Below are 19,942 nucleotides of genomic sequence, written 5' to 3' on the forward strand. Positions count from 1 at the left end.
CACTACTGCATCCCAAATGTTGTGGAAGGTGTTACAGGGAGGGAGTTCTGAGGGCTGATTAGAGATTGAAGGCTCTCCTGAGGGATATAAGAAGAAATTGTCCTCTTGCTAAAAAGCTGCAATATGGAAGAGAGAATAGTTTTGGCCAAATTTAACCAAAAAATTGGGCAACTGTCTTCTTAGAGAACTCTGGGATTTCTATGTGTGATCTATGAATTCAGAATTATTAAGGCTGGCCACACATAGCATGGTAAGTGCCGTTCAAGGAATATGAGAAAGAAAGCTTCCAAAAGCAGAACTCTATGGGGTGAAATGTCTTGGTGAGAAGCTCATAAGAATCTCAACTGTCTTTGACTGTGTTGAGTGAGGTGGCCAACACAAGTTCAGAATTTGGAGCAAGAGGATAAAGGTCACAATAAAGAGTGCCTGGGCAAGTAGGCAATGTTAATACAAAGAGATGTACTTTCAGACAGTCAAAAGCAGTCGTTAATTTCAAGGGTCTTCTGACATGTAGGCAGGGTAAAAAAAATTTAAAGGTTACATAAAAGAAATGCATTTCAAATTGTCATGCCTATTTTTTTACAAAAATAAATGCCAAAAAACAGCATAAGCCATGTTCAGAGTTTTGAAAGAAAAATTATGATCCAAGAATTTTGTAAATATCATTTATGTGCCAAAGCACAGAACAGTTTTCTTAGATGTATACAAAAGAAAAAAGTATAACATAACATAATCTTCTGGAAAAAATCTTCTTTGAGAAAATATTTCTGCTGACTGAGCATTGTTTAAAAATTAAGAACTCTAGAAGAGGGACAGGATTGAATAATAACAGCTATGGTAAGCAACGAGTCCCCCAAAATCCCACAAAATGTTCACAAAATAACTATGAATATAGTTGGGAAACATTCCAGGGACAAATCTGGGGAGTTGAGTGAGAAGAGAGAATAGAAGGAAAGAAATCTTGTTATATTTTTCCATTTGGTCATTTTAGACATCTCTTTTGTTTTTTACCTTGATAGAGACATACTACATTTAAAAATTAAAGATAAGCTATGATATAAAATATAAGTGGAGAAAAAATAATTTATTAGCTCCTTATGGCTATTGTAACAAATTACGATGAACTTTGTAGTTTAAACCAGCATAAATGCACTTTCTTACACTTCTAGAGACTAGAAGTCCATAATCAGGGTCAAAAATTAAGGCCTTCCCCCTCCACAGGCCTCAGGGGAACGTCCATTACTGGCTTCTTTCAGCTGCAGGAGGCCACCAGTATTCTTTCACTTGTGACCACACCATTCTCCTCTCTGAGTCTATTGTTACAATGCCTCTTCTGTCTGTTTGTCAAATCTCCCCCCACCTCCCTTTTATAGAAGGATGTATATGATTACACCTGGACTCATCAAGATAATCTAGAATGAGTCTCCTCATTTCAAATTCTGAATTTAATCTGCAAAGTCATTTTTTGCCATAAGTGATAATATATATAGGTTTCAGGAATTAGGATTTGGATTTTGGGGTGCCATTTTCAGCCTATCACAATTAATATTCAAGCAGGAAGGAAAAAAAAGCATGTAAATAAAAAAATTAACACAGAAAGATTAATGAAGTGATTTAAATAACACCAAACACCATTTGTCTCAATAAATATAAATGACTTAAGCTCCTTGACTAAAATGAAGACTATGTATAAAACCCTTTCCCAAAGCTAACTGTATACTGTGTTGAAAACAAGCCTCTCAGGCCAAATTATTATCAAAGTTTAAAAATAGAGTGATGGCCAGAGGCACAACAAACAACTAAAACTAAAAGAAAGCATTCATGACAATACTACTATTTGACAAATTAAATTCAAAACAAACTGCACTACATGAGACAAATGGGTTATTTTTATTGATATAAAGTACAAGACATAATGATGATAGAATATTAATAAACTTATATGTAACAAGTAACATAATACTAAATATGCGTAACTAAAATGTTCAGACTTACCAAGTATAAAACACAATAATACATAGAAACAGTTAAACACACTTTAAAAATAATACATATTATTATAAAATATCAAGGCAGCATTTTAAAAATTGATCATAAAATAAACCATGAAGAAAAAAATCCCTCAATATATTTTAAAATTATACAACTTATATAATTTGCATATTTAAAACAAAAAGCAATAAAAACTGAAATTAGTATCATGTTATTTTTTTTAAATACCACTTGGAAATTTAAACACTCTTGTAATTAACTTGAGTCAAGAAGGAAATCAAAGTACAATTATAGTCAATTCATAAATGTCAACAATGAAAATTCTACACATCAACAACATATGGGATACCATTTGGATAACAGATGGCAGAGTGAGGACATATGTCTGAATTCTCACTACCCCACCCCTCTATTCTGACAAAAATGACCTAGGAAATATAAAAGCAAAGAAAATCTTACACATAAGTTGAGACTTAAATGCAACTTAGAAAAATTTTATTTAGAAATATACCAGATTGGATTCATGTAAAGGAGGATCCTTGGATTGACTTAAAAAATTAATGTACTTTATTTTTCAGAGCAATTTTAGGCTTAAGGAAAAAAAGATAGTGTCCACCTCCGTCCCCCACTTTTCTCCATTATTAACATCTTTCTTTAGTGTGGTCCATTTTTTTTTTGATTTCTGAACCAATATCAATACATTACCATTAAAGTCCATACTTATGTTGTTATAGTTCTATGGGTTTTGACAAATGAATAATGTCCCCTATCAATGGTACTTACAGAAAAGTTTCACTGTCCTAAAAATGCCTTGTTCTTTACCTAGTCTATCTTACCAAATCCCTAGCAACCACTGATATTTTTACTGTCTCCATAGTTTCCCTTTTCCAGAACATCAGATAGTGGTAATCATACTTCTCTAGCCTTTTCAGACTGAACTTCTTTTACTTTGCAAAGTTCATGTAAGATTCCAACATGACTTTTTATGGCTTGATAGCCCATTCTGCTTTATTGTTAAATAGTATTCTATAATATGGAAGTAGCCAAGTTTTTTTTAATCCATTCAGCTTTTGAGGAACATCTTACTACCAATTTTTCACAATTATGAATAAAATTGCTGTAACATTCTTGTGCAAGTTTGTGTGAACATATGCTTTCAACTCAACTAGATATAATACCTAGGAGCACATACTATATTGCATGATAAGAGTATTTTCTCTTTGTTTTTAATGTTTATGTATTTATTTTGAGAGTGTGAATGCAGCAGGGGAGGGGGAGAGAGAGAGAAGGAAAGAATCCCAAGCAAGCTCCATGCTGTCGGCACAGAGAGGACACAGAGCTTGATCCCATGACCCTGGGATTGTGGCAAGAGTCCCACGCTCAAGCAATGGAGCCCTATGTAGGCATCCAAGTCTTGTATAGTTTGGTTACAATTTCTTTATCAAGTATGTGTTTTGCAAATATTTTTTTCCATTCTGTGCCTTGTCTTTTCAGACTCTTAACAGTATCTTTTGCAAATAAATATGAAATTTTCATAAAATCAAACTTTAAAATTTGTTTTTCTTTCATGGGTTGTGCTTTTGATGTTATATGTAAAAAGTCATTGAGAAACCCAAAGTGCCCTAGCTCCTCTCCTACGTTTTCTTCTAGTGGTTTTATAGCATTGCATATTTCATTCAAGTCTATGATTCATATTGAGTTAGTTTTTGTGAAAGGTGTAAGGTGTGTAGTTAGATGATGATGATGGTAATGATTTTTATGTGAATGTCCCATGATTCCTGCAGTATTTCTTAAAGAGGCTATTTTTTCTCCATTGAATTGTCTTTGCTCCTTTGTCAAAGATCAATTGACTTTTTGTATGTGTTTGTTCCTGGGGCCTCTATTCTACTCCACTGATCTATCTGTTGATTCTTTTGTGAATATCATGCTGTCTTGATTTAGTTGTAGCTTTATAGTAAGTCTTGATATCAGATTGTTTCAGTCTTTCAACTGTGTTCTGTATTGTGTTGGCATTTCTGTGTCTTTTGCCTTTCCACATAAATTTTAGAGTTTGTATATATCTATAAAATAACTTGGTGGGATTTTTATTGGGATTGTATTGAATTTATAAATTGTTTGGAGGAGAATCGACATCTTAACAATAGTGGGACTTCCTATCTATGAACATAGAATATCTATCCATTTATTTAGGTAGTCTTTAATTTCTTTGACCAAAGTTTTGTAGTTTCCTTCATATTGATTTTGCACATATTTTGTTAGGTTTATACCTAAGCTTTCATATTTTTGGTGCTAACTAAATGGTATCATGTTTTTAATTAAAAAAAATTTTAATGTATTTTATTTATTTTTGAAAGACAGAGAGAGACGGCGTGAGCAGGGGAGGGTCAGAGAGAGAGGGAGACACAGAATCTGAAGCAGGCTCCAGGCTCTGAGCTAGTTGTCAGCACAGAGCCCGATGCAGGGCTTGAACCCACGAACTGTGAGATTATGACCTGAGCCGAAGCCGGCCACTTAACTGACTGAGCCACCCACGCACCCCTCATGTTTTTAATTTTAAATTTAAATTATTTACTGCTAGCATATAAAAGCACAACTGACTTTTGTTTACTAATCTTATATTCTGCAATCTTGTTATTTTCACTGAATAAGCCCATAGATTTTCTGTGGTTTTATTTTTTGTCTATTCTTTGAGATTATCTGCATAAACAATCTTCTCATCTATGAACAAAGATATTATTTTATCTTCCCTAATCTGTATACCTTTTATTTCTTTTTCATGTCCTGTTGAGTTAGTGGGACTCAGTATGATGCTGAATAGGAGTAGTGAGAGGGAACATCCTTGCCTTGTTCTCAACCTTAGGAAAGAAGCATCTAGTTTCCACCATTAACTATGAAGTTGGCTATAGCTTTTTGTAGATGTTCTTTATCAAGTTAAGGAAGTTTCCCTCCATGAAGAGTTTACTAGGGTTTTTATCATGAATGGATATTGGATTTTATCAAATTATCTTTCTGTATTTCTTGAAATGATCATATACATTTTATTCATTGTCTTTTGATATAATGGATTGCATTAATTGATTTTTGACTGTTGAACCAGCTTTGTATACATGGAATAAATTCTACTTGGTTGTGATATTTAATATTTCTTATACATACTTTGATTCAATTGTTAGTATTTGTTGATAATTTTTACATCTATTTTCACAAGAGATATAGATCTATAGTTTTTCTTTCAAATAATGCCTTTGTCTTTTTTTTTTTTTTTTTTGGTGATAAGATAATGCTGGACTCACAAAGTGAGTTTGGAAACATTCCCTTTTCTTCTGTGTTCTAGAAAAATTAGCAACTTATTGGTATAATTTCTCCCTTAGATATTTGGTAAAATTCACCATAAATCCATTTAGGCCTGGTGCTTTCTTTCTTGGAAGAGTCTTAATTATTAATTCAATTTGTTTCATAGAGATAGGCCTACTTATATTGTCTATTTTTCCTTATATGAGTTTTGGTAGATTGTGTTTTTCAAGGAATTGGTCCATTTCAAGTAAATTATCAAAGTTTCAGGCATATAGTTCATAACATTCCTTTATTACCCTTTTAAAATCTATAGGATCAGTAGTAATTAACCCTCTTTTATTTTTAATACAAGTAATTTGTGCCAACCCTCTTCTTTTCTTGTTTATTCTGGTTAACAGTTTATCAACTTTATTATCTCTTCAAAGAACCAGCTTATAGTTTCATTAATTTTCACATTGATTTATTGTTTTCAATTTTAATAATTTCTGCTCTAGTTTTATCATTCAAAAAATTCTACTTGCTTTAGGTATACATTGTCTGTTTTCTCTAGTTTCCTAAGGTAGAAGATTAGATTACTAATTTTATATCTCTTTTCTTTCTAATACAAGAATTTAATGCATGTATTTCTCCAAAAGTACTGTTTTTGTTATCCTACAAATTATGATATGTTGTATTTTCATGTTTAATTTGACCTGTGTATTACATAGAAGTGTGTCTAATCCCCAAAAACTTTGAGATTGGCTAGCTATCCTTCTGTCATAGTTTAATTTAATATATTTTTAGTTTAATTCTAATTTGGTCTGAGAGCATACTTTTTGCTATTTCCACTCTTACATAGTTAAGGTGTATTTTATGGTCCAGTATGTAATTTCTCTTGGTGAATGTTCCATGTGAGTTTGATAAGAATAAGTAGTCTGATTAGTTGGATGAAGTATTGTGTAAATGCCAACTAGGTCAATTTGATTGATAGTTTGGTTGACTTCAACTGATAGCTATTTAGGACAACCATATTTCTCAGAAATTGCCACAATAAGCAATTGATAACATTTATCTACAATGAAGCAAAATTTTTCAATAGAAAAATATGTTTTAAAAAATAACCCCTGAGAAAAATGCCAATTCTAGATAGTAATCAGGGCCCTTTCACATCTACTAAACTTTCAAGGTTATGTTTAAAACACAAAAATTTTGGGGTGCCTGAGTGGCTCAGTCGGTTAAACGTCTGGCTTCAGCTCAGGTCATGATCTCACGGTTTGTGGGTTTGAGCCCCGCATCGAGCTCTGTGCTAACAGCTAGCCAGGAACCTGCTTCAGATTCTGTGTCTCCCTCTCTCTCTGATCCTCCCCTGCTTGCACTGTCTCTCTCTGTCTCCCCCCCTCCGCAAAATAAATAAAAAACATTTAAAAAACTTTAAAACCCAAAAAAGTTTATTTTATTTATTTTTTTAAGTTTATTAATTTATTTTGAGAGTGTATGGGAAGGGCATAGAGAGCAAGAAAGAGAGAGAGAGAATCCCAGACAGGCTCTGCACCATCAACATGGAGCCTGATGGAGGGATCAAACTCATGAACTGTCAGATCATGACCTGAACAGAAATCAAAAGTTGGACTCTTAACTGACTGAGCCACCCAGGCACCCCAAAAGATTTTTAATTATAACTATCCTCTATTCATTTTCTGAATATGGAGTAACTCCTTTTCCATTTCCATTTCCAGGGTCTGAAAATGATAGAACAAATGAAAATCATAGATGAATATAGATGCAAAGATTCTAAAAAACCCTACTAATAAGTGGAACACTGTGGGGTGAGGTTTTCTAAAAATGCACTATACATCTATAAAGCTATAATAATTTAGACCTGGAATATGGGCATCAAAATAGAAATATATTAATAGAAAAGAATTGTAAGAGTTGAGAAACAGAACACAGCAATTCTAATATCAGTTATGAAGTAATTCATTTTTTCTGTACTTAGTTGAAGTGTCTTAATACATAGTATATACATATATGGTATATTGATAATACAATATATGTATATGATACATATGTAATATTTTGTACTATATATTTTATGTATATATATCTATATTTGCATTTATAATTTTTACATTAAAGTATATTCAACAGGCAAAGTGTGAATGTCTTTAATCTAAAAATAGATATTAGCAATATCTGAGGAAAACCCAGTATCCCAGGGATGTCTGGATCAAGTCAGTTAGTTAAGCATCGAACTCTTGATTTTTGACTCAGGTCATGATCTTATGGTTCATGAGATTGAGACTTGAGTCTGGCTCTTTGCTGACAGCAGGGAGCCTGCTTGGGATTCTCTCTCTCTCTCTCTCTCTCTCTCTCTCTCTCTGGCCCTCTCCCACTTGCACACACACATTCTCTCTGTCTCTCTTAAAATAAATAAACAAGCATTAAAAAAACCCTCAGATATCCCACTTACAAAAAAAATGGAAAAGGATAATAAGCAACCTAAAGGAGAAGAAATTCAAGTGCCAATGGATAGTTTAAAAAGTCCAATTTGGGTAGTAGCACAAGAAACACAAGTTAAAACAATTAGAAATGATACCTATTTTTTAACAAATTAGTCAAATTTTTTCAAAAAGAACAGTAGGCAGTGTTGTGTTAGTGTCGTGTTTATTTATTTAAAAGTTTTAAAACAAATTGAATGTCTGTGTCCAACCAAAATTCACATGTTGGAGTCCTAATGTCCAAGCCCCTAATGTTAAGAGGTGAGGCCTTTGGGAGGTGATTAGGTCATGGAGGTGGAGCCCTTGTGAATGAGTGGGATTAGTGCCCTTGGAAAAGAGGCCTGGCAGAGCTCCCTTGTTCCATCTGCCAGCGAGGGTACACTGAGAAGTCTGCCACCTGGAAGAAGGCCTTCACCTGACAATTGCTGGCACACTGACCTTGAACTTCTAGCCTCCAGAACTGTGAGACATGGATGCTTGTTTGTCTAAGGCACCTTCTCTGTGGTATTTTTACAGCAGCCTGAATGGACCAAGACAGCCAGAATATGTCAAGTCCTTTATATTTATCCCAAAAATTTTAAATGTGAATATTTATGTTCTTATTAATGCTCATTTATGTTTGCTATATACATTTATTATCTTTAGCAAAAGTATAAATTTAAAAATCTTACCAATTTGGTTTGTCCTTCCAACTAGGAGGAAGTGAGCAGTTTGTTGTGTAGAAGTGTTGAGTTCTATATTATTTTTCTTATGAAGACACCAAGAACTACTTGTCTGTGTATCATCATATTTGTAAGGGGCCACATACCTGCAGATAGCGGACCACTCGGCAAACGAGATCAGGTGCCATAAAGTCTCCGGTGAAACGCCAAATGATATCTGTCAAGATGTTAACCAGTCCTGTGAAAGAGTCTAACAAAGACACACAAGTGGTTAATTTTAGTCTCTTTCAAATTTCCAGCCTTGCCATGGTAGAAATGCATTCCTAAGGAGATGTATTTTTTCTTCAGTTTTACCAGGTGGCCATTAAGGAACAGTGAGGCAAGGCTGGAGTTCATTGACTTTTATTATTGGAGTTTGTTACCACTCAGATGCAGCCATCTTGGAAGGATTTTGGTAATAACTAAAATGATTTTGGTAACCATATGGTTGACTTTTAAGTCACAAAAGAGAGTTATAAGTGGGGTTAGATCTGTACTAAAACAAGGACTCTGTGAGAATCAATAAGGGCAAAATTGAGAAAAGGAAAATATCTTTAAGAAGAGAGTTGGAGAGCGAAAGAGACATAAATCATGAGAGTCTCTTGAATACTGAAAAGGAACTGAGGGCTGAAGGGGGAGGGGGGGGAGGGGGACGTGATGGTCATGGAGGAGGGCACTTGTGGGAAAGAGCACTGAGTGTTATATGGAAACCAATTTGACAATAAACTATATATAAAAAAAGAAATCCCTCAAAATCCCCCTTCTTATATCCATTGCTTTATAATGTGGACCTCTTGTTACCTCCCTACCATCAATGACAGCACTCCTCTTTCACCCCAGATTTCTTTTCTTTCTCCTCTTTTCCCCTTTCAACATCTATTCCTGGAAAAAGTCAAGTGCATGATCTATCAATTTCATTACCTTAGTTAGTTAAGCTAGAGGAACTGAGGCCAAGATTTGAGATCAAAGTCAGAGACTTTAGGCTCCTGTGGTTATCTTTACTTATCTCTGTACTTAGATTGAAAGTTTACCAGAAATGGTAAAATATAAGTCTAGAAGCTCCCTCTCACCCTTCCATGACATATCATTAATTGATCATGTGTTCCAGAATCTTTCTCAAAACAGAGCTGTAGGGATTCTCTGCTAACTGATGGATAGGGCTGAGACTTGAAACAGAATAAGTAAGAATTCACTGACTTAGAGTCACTTTCTTGGAACATGGGATATAACACTTTGTCAAAGACCCAAATGGCAAGGCAAACTCATTGCCAGGGTAGCTTTTAGAACTCTGGAGAAAAGTGTTGGTCTTTCCTTGTCAAAAGGGAAATGCCTGAGTTGCCATGGCAGACAGTAGAAAAAAAAAGAATAAAAAGCCCAAGTAAAGTGTGCGTGTTATAACGGATATATTATGTAAAGCCAGAAGACCCACCAGAGAATTATGTTTCATGGAAGGACTCAGAAGACACACCACTCATCAAAAATGTGCCGGTAAGAGGAGCACCTGCATTACAAAAAAGCTTCTAGCTGTAAGCCAGAGTGGGTGGTAGGAGAAGTGGTCCGTAGAGCCAGGCCATGTAATACTACGGTAAGGATGCACTGTAATAATACTCCTCGTCCTTCCCTAAAGGGACCTTTGGTCATTTATTTGCATGACTGTACCCTGGGGAAAAAAGAATATACAGACATTTTGAAGACTATGAGGCACAGGGTCTATGTTGACATGATACTTAGAGATCTGAAGTGTCATTTGGCCCGACTATAAGAGTGGGGTCTTTGGGGCCAGGTAACAAATAGAATCCTAGTTGAAATGGAATGGTTCGCTAGATGTGCAGACCTTCCATTGTTCATTTCCGCATTTCCTGAGTGTTTAATTTATACTGATATACTTAGCATTTGGAATAACTCCATATGTGCTTCCTCATAATAGTGGCAGACAGCAAGACTACTCCTTGGACATGATGGACTACCCTTTATCATGGCCAATCTAGCTACTGCAGTATTTTAATGTCTTTGAGTTACCAACAATGGAGATCAACACTGAGCCCTAATATGACACTATTTCTTAACAAGACCAACTGGCCCCTTTGTGACAAGTTGACTACACTGGGTCCTTCAATATTGCAAGGGCCAGCAGACCATCTTCCCAGTGTAATACCCATTCTGGGTATGAGCTTATTTTCCCTGACCTCTGAGTTGTAGTCAACACCATTCACCAATCTCTAGAGAATTTCTGATTGCCCAACTAGAATGGAATCCCACATAACATAGTATCTGATCAGGAATCCCATTTCATTGAGAGGGGCATAGAAGCTTGAACCGCTGATCATAGAATCCTCTGTTTGTGTCACATAGTGCACCACCCAGCAGCAGCTGTCATCTTGAAGCACTGAGATGCACTACTAAAGGCACAGGTAAAGTGCCAACTTAGTGCCAATACTCTGAAAGGGTGGAATTGCATCCTTCAAAATGCTGCCTATGCATTAAATCAGAGGTCTCTTTATGGTGCCGTCTCACTAATAGGAGATATACATATGTCCGAGAACCAAGGAGTAGAGGTAGGAACGGTCACTCTACATTCACGCCCAGTGAACACCCGGGGGCAGGGGGCACTCTGTGTTCCTCTCTGCTCTGCAGGCTGGAAGTCTTAATCTCCAAAGGAAGGGCAAACCTGTCAGGGGTCATAGCAAGGGTCCCCTTGAACTAAAAGTGATGGCTGCCACAGAGGCACTTTGGACTCCTTTGTCCAGGGACTAGGAGTCAAAAAGAGAGAAGTCAACATTGTGGCCAGAGTAATTGACTGTGATCAACAGATGAAGGCAGAGCTGAGTTTATACAGTGAAGAAAGAGATGAGTATGGGTAGAACACAGGTAATCTACTTATCATTTTATGATCAACTGCAGATAATTAGTGAATGGGGCTAAGCATATGCAGCAGGCTCTCAGTGTAGAGTTGTGCAGATGACTGAGGCTCTAGAGTGCTCCGCCCTGCTGGGGTGGGAGGGTGGGGGCTGAAATAGAGTCTTTAGTATTGTCATGAAGACATGTACCTTGGCTTCAGGCTGCACGAAGACAAAGCAAGTGTCAACTCTGTCCTGTATGGCCTATGACCTGTACCCTCTACTAAATTGTTCAGATCAAAATTCGAATCCTGTCTTTGTTGAGAAATACTGCCAGGCTTTATGGGAGAGGATCTGTGGTTTCTGAGCATTTCTGCTCAGACAGAAGAGTGGGCAGAACCTCACTCAGAAGTGAAATGTATGCATTTGGTGGAGTTCAGGCTCTCGGACAGCTGAACAGCCAAACCGCAAAAGAAACTCCCATTTTGGAGCAGACCACTCACGATTCCATTTCTGATGGTTTATTTTTATTACTGTGTTTCTGTTAAAGAGGAGTAAGGAAAACGGAAAATGGCACTGCCAGCCGGTTCATTACTTCTGTGCTCAGTGGAGAATGAGGGCAGAAGGGAGGCTGGCATCCCAATCAGGGCATGGCATGGAGTAGGTGCTCAGAATGTCTCTGTGAACTAAACTGTCACTATGGTTTGGAAAAGGCATGTACAGCTTTTTAAATTAAACTTGGGCACTGGGGTGGCTCAGTCAGTTAAGTGTCTGACTCTTGATTTCAGCTCAGGTCCTCATCTCAGAGTTGGTGAGATCAAGCCCCACATGGGACTCTGCACTGACAGCATGGAGTCTGTTTGGGATTCTCTCTCTCCATCTCTCTCTCCACCCCTCCCATCTCCCTCTCTCAAAATAAATAAACATTAAAAAAATAAATCAAGAAATAAATTTTTATTTTGAAATAATTAAAGACTCACAGGAAGTTGCAAAAATAGCACAGAGAGTTTTCACGTACCCATCACCCAGTTTCCCCCAAGGTGACATCTTACATAACTAGAGTCGGCTTCACTGTTCAAAGGACGATTGTTACTCTTAACCCAGGTTTCTGTACACCATGGAGCATGAGCCTAAGGAATGTTACTAAGCAGTCATTATATCCTTGTCAATATTTTAGGTATTTAAAGTATTTTAAGATTTTTTAATCTAACAAAAATCTATACATTCCCCATTTTATACATTCGCAAACTAAGTGTGATTAAAATGTTTTCTAAGATTGTATAACAAGTTAGAGGTAAAGCCAGGCTTGTAACCCAGACTGGATGTCACTATCCAGTCTTTACCACACTACTTGTGTTTTTTTTTTCCTTCCTCCCCTTCCCTCCTCTCTCCTTCCCATCCCTCCCCTCCCCTCCCCTTCCCTTTCCATTCCCTTCCCTTCCCATTCCATTCCTTCCTAATTCTTGTTCTATGTCTGCTCTCCTTTATTACCTAGAACAATATACAGACACAATTCTTCCTCCCATCCCTTCATTCCCTGCCCTGGCTGCCATGATTTTTCTCTCGGTCTTCTCTATTTATAGGGTCACTCCACCCATAGAATTTGCTCTAATGCCTTTAGAAAACTGTGATGGCAAATCTTCCTTTTCAGGATCTGTACTGTAAACAGAATAAAGGGTAAGCCCCCAACTTAGCATAAAGAACTTCCCCTCTTTGGTCTTGCCTACCTCTTGCTAAGTAACCACGTGGTATTTTTATATTAAACACCACAGTGATTACACATCATGTTTTCCAACATCTATTCCCTCTTCTTGAAGTTGCCTTGCTCTGTTTATCAGTCTGTGGAATTCTTTTTTACCTCTCAATATCTAGCTGACAATATCTGTCCTTTTTTCCAGGAGCTTCCTATGACCATTCACAAGGTAGCGTCTGCCACATAAGGTATTGTAAAATTTAACAGATGGAGGCAGAGATGGGAGGAAAAAGAGACCACGTTATGGAGCCAAGAAGGCCTTTATTGGAGTCTGCAATTCCCAGGTGAGGTTCCGTGACTCTGGAGCGGGGATTCAGGGAAGTTGCACTTGATATGGGAGAGCAAGATGTTTTATGGGTACAGGAGTTCCGGGTTTGAGCTCAGGTGGGCTGATAGCCAAGTAGAGGCATCTTTGGACTGTGGCAGGATTCAATTGGCTGTCCACTTTGGTGGGGAGGGGGACGCTGGAATTCCATGGTGAGGCATTCCAGTTTGAGACAGTCCAGATTAAGAGTGGGGGTCGTCAGTCCTGGTGGCGCCTGGATCTGTTATCTGGCCTGCAATAAAATGGCCGCTGGTGCTTTTCAAATGGCTCAGGTCATCCCAGGTTTGCATGTGGGGGTTGTCAGTGCTCGCAGCTCTCCACAGCAAAGTGGCCACTCAGTTGCCTTCCCATGGCAACTCTTACAGGTATTTGGCCCTCCAAGTCTTATGCCTGTCTGTCTTTTCCTTTTTGTTTCTCTGTAGGTGACAATTAGAGGATTGACAAGCACATGGAAACTACAACAAAAATATCAAAGATTAGAGAAATCAGAGAAGTTCTGAGATCAGATTTGAGCAGCGTTTTGAGAATCATGAGTTATGGCCTGATCAATAGAAATCTCATGAAGCATTTCCTAGCAGGAATGCACTGGATGAATAAGTGGAATGGACATTGGAGTTCCTTGGATATTCTCTTTTGTTTTACTTATTCTTTAATTAAAGAATAATGAGGAAAGTCCCTAAACTTACGTTTCTTTGAGTCAAAGTAATACATTAACAATTATAATGTACCTCTAGTAAAATTTCCTTCTTCCCCTGGAGCTCAGTCTTTTTTTTTTTAATGTTTTTTTCTTTTCGAGAGACAGAGACAAAGCACGAGCAGGGAAAGGGCAGAGAGAGAGGGAGACACAGAATCCAAAGAAGGCTCCAGGCTCTGAGCTGCCAGCACAGAGCTCAACACTGGGCTCGAACCCACAAACCATGAGATCATGACCTGGGTAGAAGTTGGATGTTCAACCGACTGAGCCACCCAGGTGCCCCGTTGAGCTCAGTCTTAAATGAGCCCATATCTAGGAGTAACTATCAGTAGAGCCTGGGCCACTGCATTTGTTGCTATTAAGCAAATGCTGCTGGATCTGATCAGTAAGAAGCTATTTAGTTACCTAAGTAATTGAATATATTGCAAATAAACCTTCCTTAAATGGTAATTAACAGGACCTTGGGAACAAAGGGTACACTTTAAAGTCTTAATCACTTCCACACTATTACTTCTGCTTCTTGAAATTTCTTCAGTGAGAGATCCTAGGAAACTGGAATACTCAGAAAGGTGAAAACAGACTCACTGCAAGCATTACTGCTCCTTTGATGGTTTCTTGCCAATATGAGTGTGGGTTCCTAGTTGGAGCATGGCTGTGGGTGGCGTGGGGAGAAATCAAGAATGAGGGGGCACCTAAATTGAGATCTAAAGGGCTAGTAAGGATGGGTCACATGGAGAGGGGGTGAAGGACACTGACTGTAGTCAGGGATGACACCACGAATGAAGCTGTGATGAGAAAAGGAGACTTAAGAAACTCTATGGCTTGTGTATATGAAATATCAGTGTGTGGTTGCTGAAGTCTGAAGTAGGAGCTTCCAAGCAGCAAGGAATGGGGCTGCAGAGACCAGAGTTGGACCATTTAGGATCTCCAATGCCAGTTAAAAGAGCTTGCGCTTTTTCCCGTGTACTGTGGGAGCAATTGAAGGTTGATGTGTTCAAACACCTGTTTCAAATAGATTTCTTTAGTTACTGTTGGGGGATCAATTTGGGAGGTCTAATGCTGGATTTTACACTATACTTGTCAGGAAAATGTCCAAAAGTTCAGGAAAGAGAGAAGTAGTATCTGGGGTATGTCAAATAGGAATGGAGATACAGAGAAGGATGCAGATTTGAGGTATGCTTTGTAAGGTAAAATTAGGAGGACCTGGGGACTGAGTGATAGATGTTTTATATGTGAGGCAGAGGGAGGAGTCTACACTGTATTATGGGTCCTGGCTTGGGTGTTCATGGGAGATGGTGTGCCTCTTGAGAATACAGGAGAACAAGCTCATTATATTTGGGTTGTTCCCAGTTTTTGGCAATTCCAAATAAAACTGATATGAATAGCCATGTATAAGATTTTGTGTGAATGTAAGTTTTCATTTCCCTAGGGTAAGGTAGTTGGGCCATAGGGCCATGGATTCAATTTGCATTTTCCTAATGATTACCAATGTTGTTATGGTCATTTGCCACCCCCATGCTTCACATTCCTCTTTGACTGTTGGGTTATGGCGGGAATTGGGGTGCAGAGGGTTCTAATAATCCACTCTCTACCTTCATCTGCGTCTGCATTCCTGTAACATTGTTGCTCCTTGGTGCTCAGTGCTTGCTAAGCTGGTAGTTGGAGGGCTCTCCTTTGTCCCAACTCAGCCTCTTACATCCACCTGTGCATCTGGGCTGTGGGGTTGGGACCTTTGTAGCATTCCAATTCCTTCTCCACTGTGACTGTTGAACTTCTGCCTTATATCTGTGATGTGTCTTGTGTGGGAGAGTTTTATGCCCTTCCGCTAGTGATAGGTGACTTCCAATGAAGTTGGTATAGTACCCACGGCCAGCCATTTTATGCCCCCATCCCCAAGAGGTGAGGGCTTTTGATTGTTTGTTTCTGTGTCTTTCCTTGTGCTCTGGGACAACACTAGTTGGTCACACAGTGGCTTAAGGTTTTTGTTGAGAGGTAACTGGTCAGGAGAGCGTGATTCCATGCCTTTCCTGAAGGCATAAACTAAACCTTCATGTATCCCTGCATCTCTGTAACAACTCCTTAATTCTGCCATTGTAGAGTGGATGCAGCCCTAGATCGCCCTTTAACTGAACAAACATGGTTGTGTCCCAATAAAAAATATTTTTAAAAATAGGCTACAGGCTGGACTTGGTCTGAGGGCTATAGCTTGCCCACCCCTGGTCTACAGAATAAACTACAAATGGTCCTATTGTGACTTTTGGAACCTTCATGCCTACCTCTTAGGTCTGATCTTTTCTCATCCTATTACAAATTCATACCATAAGGGAAACTCTTTCAAGCAGAAGTTATTCTGACAGCTGGTTAATTGATCAAAACATTGGTTAAAAAAAAGAAGCACACACACAACCTCATCTTAAAACATTTTTATATAAAACACTAATGTGCATGTATTTATCCATTTCTTTAATGTAGGGCCAAGAGTTTTATTTGATTTTATGCACCATCTTTCTTTTCTGTGCAGAAAATACATCCATAATGCATCTTTTATGATTTCCAGTTTTGTTTTCTTTAAATTGAAAAACTTGAGATACAGCAAAGCAATTTGAAGCAGAATCTCATTGTAGAGATTTTTATAATCCTTTTTCATTCTTTTATAGTTACATTCCCCATGCTTAATTCTATTGCTTCTTTTAGTGACTCAGGAAAAAAAGAAGTCTTTCCAATGTATCCAACTTAATTTTCACAGAAACAACAACTCTTTCACGTTGTTTATGTTCATGATATAATTTTAATGAGTACAACTGGCATAAACTAGTTTGGGAACAGACCCTTGTGACTCCTATAACGGTGGGAGCAGAAATGGACAGCTTCTTAGGAACTATCCTGCTAGTCATGGGTGCTAGTTAGTCAGGGTGTGTGAAGGATGGAGACTGTTGGTTAGCCCAGTAAGGCATGAAGAAGATTCGGCCACCAGACCTTCTATGGGAACACCTTACTATCCCTTGACCATTCCTGGCCATTCACTCTGTCAGCCCCTTTCTTTGTGTTGCTCCCTTCACCTGGGAGATTCTTTACCCACCTCTGCCTAAAGGATATCCTAACTCCTTTAGGTTTAGTTCAAGGTTCCTGCCTTTATAAAGACTTTTCTAACTACTGGGATTGGCTGATTACCTTCTCTGGCCCTCTCCCTAACTTACTATCAAATACCTATAACATATTAACACATTTATTTTTTGTATTTCTATCTCATTCTGTTATGAGAGGATAAAGATTTTTTTAATGCTCCATCATGTCTCCAGACCTTACATTTTCTTATTACATGGTAAGAGCATGGTAACTTTCCGGTAAATGAACGGCGATATTATCACTGCTGTTGTTTGATTGGCTGTCTCAGCAGATGTGGTTTCACAGACCAGACTGAGCCCCATTAACTGTCTCTTTTAGAGTAGATTAAGGTAATGATTTTGGAGTCAAGATGCTGGAAGGAGGAATGTGATTGGAAATTTTGATCCCCAAGCAGAATTCTAATAGAGCGCTCTAGATTCTAATATCTCTGCTAGATGGTAAGCTCCTGATTAGCAGTGGCTGTGCCTCACTCATGTTTATAGCCTCATCCTTTTTCAGGGTGTCTTGTGAGATACTCAGTGCTCACAGGATAATGGAGGAAATGGCCAAGTGAACACATCTGAAAAGTTATTGAAAATGCAAGGCCACTAGTACAGGATTCATCTGCACAGAGAACCAGTTGAAGCACCATTTCTTAGATTCTCCTTGTTCTCAGCTAATGTTCATATTTTCCCGTATGGAGCAGGACTACAGGAGTAAAAAACACCTAGCAAGCCGAGGAACTTTTTCTTGGCAAATGAATAGCACACGAGCACTTATCACACTGGATAACAGGACTCCTGAATACAAACAATTTTAACAATGACTTTGACATTTCTGACAATGCAAGAGTTTTTTAGCTTCAACTATGGAGCTATGGATGAGAGGTGCCTTGGTTTTCCCGGAGGACACAGTGGAGACCAATGTTAATAGCGAATCTCCAAGATATACAATGCTTCCAGCTCAACTCAACATCTTTAGTGTTATTATTTGTTTTGTTTTCAAAGCAAGGGAGGTGGTAATTGTTTGCTTGTGGTTGCACATGAAATCGTTTTTTGACATTGCTAAGAGTCCTTCTTTTTCTCTTCCTCTTTTTTTTAACAACTGAGGACTCTCTAAATGGAATAAGATTGGAAGACTATGTGAAAATGTGTTTATTGATGGAATGTGTTTTGCCCAACCTGATGTCAGGTACTTAACTGCCAGTTAAAATTATTTCTCAAAAAGGAAAGTTTTGTGTTTCTAAGTTTTAGACTCATTTTACAATACTAATATCCTGGCACTGTGCCCTTCACCAAGATTAAGTACGGGCTGAGCTTAATGGCCCAAACTGTCAACTCCCCAGCTCTTTATTAATCCTGGGAAAGTGGCCCGCACCTCAGTCATTACTGCTCAATTAGGTAAATAACCATCACATCCATTCTCATTAGACTACTGTCTTCACAGAAAGCTGTTCTTGAGATTTTCAGTTGGTCTTAATCAGTCATTAATGTCATTACTGCCTCCCTTTTTCCATTGGTCCACTAAACAAATAAAGATCATGTGTCTAATTAAAGGAACTCAAGACTTCCTAAAACCTATTCTCTGCTTCCATTGTGTGCAAAGGCAAGAATCTCAATACATGAGGCCAGCTGGCCAGTGTGGGTCATTGGCCGTTGCTGGGTGGTGAAGAACTCTTACATGTATAAACATTAGGTTCAGCAACAGCATATGTTTCCTTGAAGTGAGGAAAAGTAGGGCATGGTCACTGCTATTTCTCCTCCTCACTCCATTTTAAGGGGAAACTACTTGAGGCACAACAGTACATCATCACCCATTGCACAGCTTGAGGATCAAACTGACTCTGGGTATAAAGATAAGACATGGACAACTGAGGGCACCTGGGTGGCTCAGTCAGTTAAGCGTCCGACTTTGGCTCAGGTCATGATCTCATAGTTCATGGGTTCAAGCCCCATGTCAGGCTCTGTGCTGACAGCTCGGAGCTTGGAGCCTGCTTCCGACTCTGTGTGTGTCTGTCTCTCTGCCCCTCCCCAGCTTATGATCTGTCTCTTTGTCTTTCAAAAATAAATAAATGTTAAAAAATTTTTTTAAAAAGTCATGGGCAACTGAGAGTTTGTTTTCCTAGTAAGAATGGCCTTCCTTCCATCCCATCAAGGGTCCTGCATTTTTAAAAGTCCAAGAGAAGGAGAGGAGTTCCATTTGCAGTTATCCAAGAGAAGAATTCTTTTAATGTGTCTTTTTCTTTGCAGTTCTTGCCCAAAGGCAGCTGAGTTGCAACAGGTTGTAACCAAAGTAGTAAATTGTAACAAGAAATATTTGGTTTTTGTTTCATCCTCCTGCAAAAGGGGACAGACATTGATAGATAGGGTCCTCCAGCTGTTAGATTCCTCAGGGTCAGTCTCAGCTTCCTAGCTGATATCATGCTATTAGTAGTGAAAGCTCCAATGACTGGGCAAGGTGTGAGCAGAAAGGTCTAGTCATTTCCATCCAGCATGGGAGTTCCACAGTAAGTGGGCAGAAGCCGTAAGGTTGTCACCATATTCTGATGGTCCTCTTATAACCTTTCTTCTTCCCCTTTTTTAAAAATAGATGTTATATCCCCTCCAATTTTTGCATGCTTAATTCTGTTTCAGCATCTGTCTCCCACAGAACTCAACATGCAACAGGAGGTAGGGCAGGAAAAGACACACGACCATTCACTGTCCAGAGATAGTCTTTAAAGGCTGCCTCTGCGTAATCTATGATCTTAGCCCCTAGCCCAGTC

General features: G+C 38.4%; 1 protein-coding gene across 2 annotated transcripts in view; it reads right to left on the reverse strand.

Annotated features, from left to right (window-relative positions):
* Positions 1–19,942, reverse strand: part of NPSR1 (neuropeptide S receptor 1) — a 146,499-nt gene that overhangs the window by 42,181 nt on the left and 84,376 nt on the right. Inside the window, exon 3 of one of the 2 annotated variants that reach the window (XM_029955945.1) lies at positions 8,572–8,675. The exons of the other annotated variant lie outside the window; for it this stretch is intronic. Within the exon in view, the coding sequence (XP_029811805.1) occupies positions 8,572–8,675 (104 nt within the window). The remainder of the gene's footprint in view (positions 1–8,571; positions 8,676–19,942) is intronic. 2 annotated transcript variants of the gene reach the window in all.

This window comes from Suricata suricatta, chromosome 2, assembly GCF_006229205.1.
Source record: "Suricata suricatta isolate VVHF042 chromosome 2, meerkat_22Aug2017_6uvM2_HiC, whole genome shotgun sequence".
NCBI lineage: Eukaryota > Metazoa > Chordata > Mammalia > Carnivora > Herpestidae > Suricata > Suricata suricatta.